The sequence below is a fragment of the Quercus suber genome, unplaced genomic scaffold (genome assembly GCF_002906115.3).
Source record: "Quercus suber isolate HL8 unplaced genomic scaffold, Cork oak 2.0 scaffold_752, whole genome shotgun sequence".
NCBI classification, from domain to species: domain Eukaryota; kingdom Viridiplantae; phylum Streptophyta; class Magnoliopsida; order Fagales; family Fagaceae; genus Quercus; species Quercus suber.
In genome coordinates, this window is record NW_027070188.1 from 176528 (window position 1) to 186411 (window position 9884).

At 30.4% G+C, this 9884-nt stretch overlaps 1 protein-coding gene across 1 annotated transcript; it reads left to right on the top strand.

The window, feature by feature from the left end:
• The first annotated feature begins 5950 nt into the window (after positions 1-5950).
• Positions 5951-7378, top strand: LOC112035079 (metalloendoproteinase 4-MMP). The gene has a single exon (XM_024067919.2). It carries the CDS (start codon positions 6013-6015, stop codon positions 7072-7074), a length of 1062 nt encoding a protein of 353 aa, XP_023923687.1. The 5' UTR covers positions 5951-6012; the 3' UTR covers positions 7075-7378.
• Positions 7379-9884: the final 2506 nt, after the last annotated feature.

The following is a 9884-nucleotide window of genomic DNA, read 5'->3' on the forward strand; positions in this document are numbered from 1 at the left end:
TCTTTCTTCTTCTTTAAGTAATATATCTATCAAAGCTGCGATCATAATTTCCACAATATTCGTATAGACAAGACTAGATCCCAAATCTTTTTCTAATACATGGCTAAAGGAATCATTAATTATTATTATTATTATTATTATTATTATCACCATTGAACTCTAGATACTAAATTTAAACTCTACGTTTTAGACAACCACATAAAAAGGAAAAGGGCTTCTTTAGTGATTAAACTTTACCTTAAATTCAAATAGCCTGGGCTTTTCCTCTTGCGGATGGAGAAGGTTTGGGCCCAAATAGGCTGTTGTAGTCACTGGTCAGTGTTTTTGTATTTAGAAATTTTTTATTAATAAAAAGTAAAAATCCAAAAAAAGTTTCATTGAGTTAGGTTCAATTTATAACTGTGTGATTATTAAATTAATTAATTAATAAAATTAATAAAAAAAAAATTGATCTTGTGTCATTTTAAGTAATGTTATGGTACTCAATACCTTTTAATTAGATGTAAATTTTAACAAATCTATCATTGGATTATATTATTTTCTTCATGCTTACAAAATTTCAAGAGGATTAGAGATTAATAATTATGTCATTTATCAAAATTTTCAATTTCAAGTTTTTATATTTTTAAATTATGCACAAAAAAAAAGAAAAAAAAGAGAGAATTTTCTAGATCAAATAATAAATAGTATCCGAATGACATGAAATTTTGCAAGCCGGTTGATAACATAGATAACATGTAATTCAACAATAGAATTTTTAAAATTTTAATTCAATAAAAAATTATTAAGAGGTGTAAGTGTGTAACATTACATTAAACACAAAGGAAACCGAACTAACTTGTGGGAATTCAACCTTTGTACGTTAATCGTAGTAGTAAAGAAAAGACGATAGTTACTGTTTTCATTTGTTTTCTGGCCCATATTGGTCTAAATATATTGGGCCAAATTTATGGGTTAGGCAGATTGGGTTAAAGTTATGGACTCCACACCCAAAAAGAAAAAAGAAAAAAGCAAGCTAGACATTAGTGAATAAATTGTTATGTATTCGGGAGAAACCAATTTTAAAAAGGTGAACTTTTCTTAGAGTCTTACGAAGACATTCTGTGTTACATAAACTTACCACATCGTATTCATATTTTTACTTTGAATACAATTGGGTGAAATAAGGAAAGGACAGAAGTGTGAAAGATATATATATATATATATATATATAGAGAGAGAGAGAGAGAGAGAGAGAGAGAGAGAGAGAGAGAGAACTTTAGCCGTATTGGCACATACATAAAAATAATAAAAAAAGAAGACATTTTGTGTTACACAAACTTACCACATCATATTCATATTTTCACTTTGAATACAATTGGATGAAATAAGGAAATGATAGAAGTGTGAAAGATATGTATATCAACCTTCTATGAAAGTCCGACGATCAACCCATCTATCTTATGAATTATATCAATTTACAAGGTTTCTCATGAACACATGAACAATTACATATTTTTTGTGTGATTTGATTATTTATTAATAAATGAAAAAGTAATGTTAGTGGTGGGCTTAGATGAGAACCAATAAAATCGACTATAACAATAGTTTATAAAAATATTGTAAAATAATTTGTGTTTGTAATATTATTTTTGAAATTGGCAGTTAAGTCGTCTGGGTCTAAACAACATTTTTTTCAATATTTTTTTTTTCTTTCTCTTCCACATATCGTTAGATAACTCCTCAAGACAATTCGCATGAGTTGAATCCTAAAAATTCATATTCATAGCTATCAGTTTAAGATTAAAAAAAAAACCCCACTAAGTTTATTCTCAATTTCTCTAAGACATTCTTTGAACTGTTGAAAATCATTTTTATTTTTCAAATATTGATAAAATATCTATTCCAAAGTAAAATCCTTAAAATTCATAAAGTTCAGTTTGAATCTTTTTAGTCTTGGCATTAAGAGAACTAAGACATTTTGTTATTTATACCTCAATCTGTTCACCTCAACTCGTATGGGTGGGTTAAGCATACTTTGGTACAAGTCACTTAAGCTAAACAACACCATCAATTATAAAATAATACAACCTCTCTCTCCTTATCAATGTGATTTAGGGTGTATTTATATATATATATACACACACTAAAACACTAACTCCTAGCTATCATGGTAACACCTCATTTACCAATAAAATTCTCATTTTCTTATTCAATTAATCAACTAAATTATTATTAGGCTAAACACCTAATGTATTTCAAATACCCCAACATTATTTCTAATACCCCAAAATCGTTCAAAAACTAAGCTTAGTAGATATATTACTGTTTCTAAACAAAAGAAACTTTAAGTCCAAAATGAAGAACGAAGTTCATCTCAAAGAAGAAGAGTTTTTGGAATCTTGTTACATGTAAATCTATTGAAATTAGTTGCTGATTTATCAAGAATTAATCGTAAATTCAGTTTTTGATCTGATGCGTCACATCAAGTTGGCTATTAAGTGGTTTTTGTAACCATAATAGAGAGCCAATATAAGGGCACTATTAAGCGCAAATTTTTGTAAGGTCAGAGATAAGACCTTGGCCTCCACCTATCCAACTAATGAGTTCAAAAGAAAATAAAGAAATACAATATTTCACGATCTTGAGGCTGCCATAACAAAGGAATACCATCTCAGGATTTGCTGCAAAGATCAAATCTTCAAGTGGTTTTTGGAGTCATGAGCGGGGAGTTCATGTGACAAAATTCAGGGTAGAAAAGTCCATGGATTTGCAGTTGTATATAGTCACATCAGTAAGTACTACATCAAATAGCAGCAAATTTAAGATTAATGGTCCGTTTAGATACTGTTTATTTTGTTGAAAACTGAAAACATTGTAACAAAATAATTTTTAAATGTGTGAATAGTATCGTGTGATCTATTTTTAATGAAAAAGTTGCTAAAAAAAGAGATTTGTAGGTCCCATAATTAAATAGTACACGGGATCCACTGGTGTGTACTGTCCACCACTTATTTTGTTGGTGTGAACAGTGCATTGATAGACAAAGTAAAAAAAGAAACGTGGGTCTCAATAAAAAAATAAAAGAAAAAGGAAAAACGCAAACACAAACATCTGCCTTTTCATCCGTATCCAAACCCAGCTTAAGTCTTCTATAAAAACTTCCTTTCAATTTTAGTGGATTTGTTTCCTTGGGGTCAGTGGATAAACCTTTTTTTTCCCTTTAGTGACGCCATTGGGTTTTCATGTCTTAATCATATTGTCTTGTTATTTATTTTTCACAATTTATTGTTGTTGGCAATATTGTTCATATGATTTGATTAACCCTAAATTGATTTTAGTTTCATAATTGGTTAGTTAATCAACTTTGGCCTAATTCCTCATAAAATCAACATTAGAATCTAAATTTATACCAACAAAGTTGTAACCTTACCAAATAACTAAAATAGACTAACAAATAAGTTGAAAAAAATAGATTCGTTCTTTACTTATTAGAATGCCAAGAAAAATTTAATAAGACGTCAACATAGTTCAAAAAAATTATTTTGCACACATAAATGTGGGTCTTAAAAGTTAAAATTGTAGCACCTTTGAGTACTCTTAAGCAAACTATCTAAAAAATTATTAGATACTTTCAAAGTGCAATTAATTAAAGTGGTAATACAAAAAATTTAAATCTTAAAAGGTTACGTGAAAAAAAATTAAATTTTGCATCAAGTGGCTTTTTTCGTTAGGCATGGAGTTCTATCTATGTATCATAAATATAGGAAATCACATCATTTTTTTTTGGGGGGTGAGGGTGGTTTCCAATGACACTCATTTGGTTCATACCTATTTATGGAAAGTTGTACTAATAAAAATTGGCTCAAATCATTAAAAAATCATATGGTAAATCAAATACATCCCAAACATATAAATTGCAATTGACCAAAAAATGTTCCAAATAAATATATGGGACGTTGTAAATTAAAAATCCTTTTGCTGTCTATGCTTTCCCTTTTTAATGGAAATGACATCCATTTCAATCAATCAGCTTGTATACCAAGGCAAAGCATTATCTGTTTGGATAACATGAAAATTTCGGGTACCGTTAGAGAAGTTGATAAAATGACCTTTCTTGAAAAGAAATATATGATAAACAAAAGGATATATATATATATATATATATGGATACTTTGGGAAATTCCTGATAGAAATCAAGCAAGCAACTATAATATGTAGTCCCCAGACATGGTAGTTGTTAATTTATGACTTTCCTACTTCCCAGCAGGGTTGAACATTGAGTCTTCTACACGCCCAGCAAGCACTATTGTTCATGACTTACTCAGAGCCAATGAGATACATTGAGTCATGCTCACTCCTATTATATATATAATACACAGAGGAGAAATTTAAAACCAAAATGATATATCTCAACAACCACAAGTACTTGCTTCTGGTAGTTATAGCCTTTCTCTACTTGAAGAAAGTTTGAATGCACTTCACACACACACACAAAGGAAATAAAATAAAATGACATCTGTTATTTCTTGAGGTACACACTTTTCAAATGATCAACCATTTCATAAATTTCCATTGATATACATAAAAATGTTAAGCCGATGTCCATTGCATAGTATTAGTTTACGTGTGACATTGATGTATAAAAATTAACTCATTATTAACTTAGCTTATTCCTTCTTGTAATAGTAATAATAATAACAATAACAATAACAATAACAATAACAAATTCTTAATCCACTTCATATTTGGCCTAAGCTTATGCCCCCTACTAGCTAGAATAATGTTGTTTGAATTCCCTACTCCTAACTTAGAATGACATGATATATATACAGTATTTGTAACTCTGTTTTTTTAGGTATAATAGTATATTCTTACCAACTTTCGATAAATGCAAGTACATTTTCTGCAAAAATTTAATCCAAAAGCGCAAGCCCACTAATCCTGAATATATATTGGAAGTACAAGTTAAAATTAGTTAAATAAAAATTGATCACGGGTACAATTATAAACTGAATTTTTGAGGTTAAAAAAAAAAAGGTTTGACTAAGCTATATTGAAGAAAAAGTGAAACATTAAAAGTTGCAACTAAAAGATAGATTGGCTTCATTTACAAGATAAGCTCAAGCAAATGAAAATGAAATAATAACAAAGTTGATGTATATGAGGTTGGGAGTTGGGACTAGTTTATCCTTCGGTTAATGTAAACGTCAAGCTTCACACTAATTTATGGATAGGATATAAGTCACAACCGTGACCAGAAAAAACGTAAAAAGCAGTGATTCACTCACCAATCATCATCATCATTTTCAAGCCTACCTGACTCAGAATCTAACAATTGAAAGAGAACCATTAGGCAGATTCTTCTAAAATTCCCCTTACATCACTATCATAATTCACACCCTTTAATCATTACCATGTCATACATTTTCAAACTCTAATCCTCTCTTGACGTTTTCTTTCCTACACTGCTTATTACGCATTACATTTTTGTTGGTGTCACGTTTATAATATTTTTACAACAAATTTTAGATAATTAGTTATTATTGGTCATTCTAATTTAAATTTACTATTAAAATTACTTTTTTTATCTACCAATAAGCACTTGTAATAACCTGCTACTCATGATTTGTTGTGAAAATATTATAAATATACCATTTTTCAAGTTTATTACACACTGTATTACATACTGTTTTCATGACGCGAATGATTTTAGTCCATATCATTTTTCATGTTTATTACATTGCATTACATACTGTTTTCATGCCATGCATGATTTCAGTTATTAAAACACACACTATATGTAAGTAACATACTTTTCACCTTAAAAAACGTGGTCAATATGTATAAAATTATGAATAGTGTGTATGTAAAGAGTGTTCCTTAACAACTATTCATGAATATTTTCCCTTTATTTTATATATCCAAAAGAAAAGGAAAATTTTATTAACTTCACATTTATAAATTGGACCTTTGCTTTTCAATAAAGCTCCCTCCATATTCTTCCAAACCTTCAAACCAAGCAAACTGCCAATGTTTCTCTCATTCAGCAACTCTCTCATCTCTCTCTTCTCCTTCATCTTCATCTTCATCAGCTCGCCGCCATGCGTTCCCGCCAGAAAAACACCCGGTTTCCCTTTGAATAGTCATGTTACTTTACAAAGCTACAACAGCAAAAGCTTTCTTGACGCTTCAATAGGCAGCCAAGTAATCGGCATATCGGAAATCAAAAAACACTTGCATCGTTTCGGTTACTTCCATTTTCGAGACGATACTTTCACTGATAACGTTTTCGATGCCCGGTTCCAATCGGCTCTCACACTCTACCAAGAAAAACTCGGCCTCCCCATTACCGGTAAGCTCGATATCGCCACCGTGTCTCAAATTCTCACCCCGAGATGCGGCGTGCCCGATATCCACCACAACAAGCTGCATGGGACAAAACATTACGTGTATTTCCCGGGAAAACCTCGGTGGTCTCGCCAAATGCCGATGATGCTCACCTACGCGTTCTCGCCGGAGTACATGATCCACAACTTGACTATATCGGAGATAAGGGTCGCATTTAAACACGCATTTAGGAAATGGGCTTCGGTCATTCCCGTGAATTTCACTGAAACCGATGATTATGGCTTCGCCGACATAAAAATAGGGTTTTACAACGGCGATCACGGCGACGGAGAGCCATTCGATGGGGTTCTCGGGATTTTAGCACACTCATTTTCGCCTGAAAGTGGTAGGTTTCACCTTGATGCGGCGGAGACATGGGCCGTGGATTTTCAGAAGGAGAAATCGACGGTGGCGATAGATTTGGAATCGGTGGCGACCCATGAGATTGGCCATTTGTTAGGGTTGGGACATAGCTCGGTTAAAGAGGCTGTTATGTACCCTAGTTTAATGCCTAGGGATCAGAAGTTGGAATTGACAATGGATGATATAGAAGGAGTGCAAGCTTTGTATGGATCAAACCCTAATTTTAGGTTTAGTTCTATGTTGGAGTCTGATATTTCTACAAACAATAGTGTTGGTTTGAGAAATACTAGGTCATATAATGAGTGGGTTACTTTGTTTTTGATTCTTTGTTTGTGCATGTAATTTTGCATGAACACTGTTTTTGTTTTTTGTTTTTTTTTGGGGGTGTTGTGGAGGAAAATTCCTGTGGGGTAGGGAACAGGGTACAGAAGATAAGGACTAATATTGGGGCTCTTCAAGTTCAGATAGGAAACAAAGAGGTAGTCACAAAGCCCAAATCTATTGGGGTGCTTATAATGACTGCCCTTTAACTATAGCTTTGAAGTTTGAAATAGTTTTAGGGTTCATGATTTGATCAGAGTTCAATTCTGTGAGATTACAATATTCTTTCTTCAATTTGAATTCTTGCTTGCACACACTTTGTTAAGATTATAGAAAGAAAACAAAGTTAAATGAGAATTATCTTATTAATTTGTGCCAATTATTATTGTGTATGATACAGTTAATCAGCACCTTATATTTCATTTCTCTAGAGCATATGTGTAAAAATTTTATTAAGATTACAAGTCCAAAACAAAATTACTTGGTTTACTGCTAAAACATAATTATTTATTTCTTTAAGAATAGTAGATTACAGGTGGATAACAAAATTAATTGTTTTAAGAATAAAATTAAGTATAATTTTTTATTACACTTGAACAACTGTATCTAAGTTTTATTCGTATTTTATTGATTGACCAATTTGGTTTGATAGGATCTTGTGATTCATTACTTACCGTTAAATTAGTTAATTAGAGTTTAAAATCTGCCCTGACTATTGAAAGACGGCATCAATAAAATCATAAATATGTAAGCAACCAATCTGAAACAACAATTAAGGTCTCCTTTTCTATCCAATTTTGGAATTTTAACATTATGCTATGACAGACTTTGGTTGCTTAATCAAAACCTTTAGGCACAACCGTGTGGTTTTCTAGACTAGAAACTTTGGATTTGTTAATCACCTTTTCTGTATTGGGTTGGGTGTGGACTGTGGAGGAAACGAAAGCTACTGGTTAGCTTTTAGAAGCTAATTAATGACTATGTTAACAAAGAAACTCGAAATCCAACAACAATGTGAAAACTTTATCATTTCGTGTCTTTATTACTAGAACTGACTCAACAAATCAGAGACCATTTACCGGTAACAAAGAGCAAATGGCACGTCACCATCAAGTTGGGTGATATGATATTATGTGGCACACCAACTGGGTTTGTTGTGTACCCAATTCACACTGTAGAAGAGTTTCCTCTTAAACTGATTTTATTAGCCTCATTTGAATACAAATTATAAATAAAAATTATTTTGCTATTCAATTTATTTTTATTACTATTTATAAATTTTATTGAATTTTTTGATACTATTCATAGGTTTATTGTACTATTTTAATTAATTTTTATTTTTATTTATAATACTTTTAATAATAAATTTTCAGTTTCAATAAAATAAGCGGTATCCAAATAGACTCTTAGTGTGAAAAAAATTAACAGAGAAGGACTTTCAGATGATAAATAGTTAATGTAAGTGTCAAAAGCCTAATTAGAGCATTTTTAGCAAATTCATCAAATTTTTGTACTGTTTAGAGAATGAACAGTGACTTTTACCTTTATCTACTAACTTTTTCAAATATACTTTCTAACAGATTCTCTATCTCATTTAAATATTATTTCTTTACTCATTATTTTTTTTAACAACTACACATCTTCCAACATTTTTTTATTCAACACCTAATTATTATAATAGAAAAAAAAACATTTGAAGAATGAACAGTAGCCCATCAGACTTGATGAGCTACTGTTCATGAGAAAAAAAAAAAAGGTATAAAGAATCTATTGGAGTAGCTTTTTTTTTTTGGTTTCATTCTCTATTATAGAGAATATTTTGCTTTTACATAGACCATTGGAGATGCTCTTAGTGTTTTCATTCTTCAATCTTCATCAGTAACACCACCAAAACAAAAAAAAAAAAAAAAAAAAAAAATTAAGATTATAGTTTTGTTACAATTTTCTAGCAAACTGTGATTAATGGAGAAAATTGTTAGTCTATGTGAAAGTAACAAATAACGAATTACCGTTTGCTACATAGAATAGTTGTGACAAAAATTGTGACATTTTATATGGTACTTTCACCAAAATTATCAAAACCTAATTAATCTACTGCTATTTTTTTTTTTTTTTTTACTTGGTCAACAGTGATTAAGATAAAGAACCAAGTCATGGGGAGAAGCAAACAGTTAAAATGAAAAACAATGTGACAGTTGACCAAGTGGAGGTTAGGGGGGTTGAAGGTAATCTTCTATCTATACTATTGTTTAAGAAATTTTCCTTATTTGGGATCCTCAATTTTGACGTCAAAAATATCTTTAAATTTACTAGTTTGTAAAACTTAAATAATATGGTTAAATATGTATAATTACTGATTTTTAAAAACTCCTATATGTTAGCTAAATTTTTAAAAAAAAAATGCAGTTTTTTCTAACCACATTTTTCCCACCTCCACATTTCTCAAACACATTAGTAGTCAAGTATAATTAAAAAAAAAAAAATCCCCCGTTTAGGTTTTATTTTTAAAACTCATCCAAAATTTTTGGGATTAATTTTTAAAAAACTTCTCCAAACTTCATTATTTTTTCTTTACAAAAAAAAACCTGAACTAATTTTTTTCTCTTACCAAATTTTTTGGCTTTAATTTTTTAAATACTTATCCAAGCTTCATTATCTTCTTCTTCTTCTTCTTCTTTTTTTTTTTTTTTTTAATCTGAACTATTTTTTTTTCTCTTACCAAAATTTTCAGGTTTAATTTTTTTTAAAACTTATCCAAGCTTCATTATGTTTTCTTTTAAAAAAAAAAAAAATCTTAACGTTTTTTACTACTTTTCCACTAACCCACAATC

Excerpts from the sequence above, each read along its gene's own strand:
- LOC112035079 (XM_024067919.2), top strand. The coding sequence starts at position 6,013 with ATGTTTCTCTCATTCAGCAACTCTCTCATCTCTCTCTTCTCCTTCATC.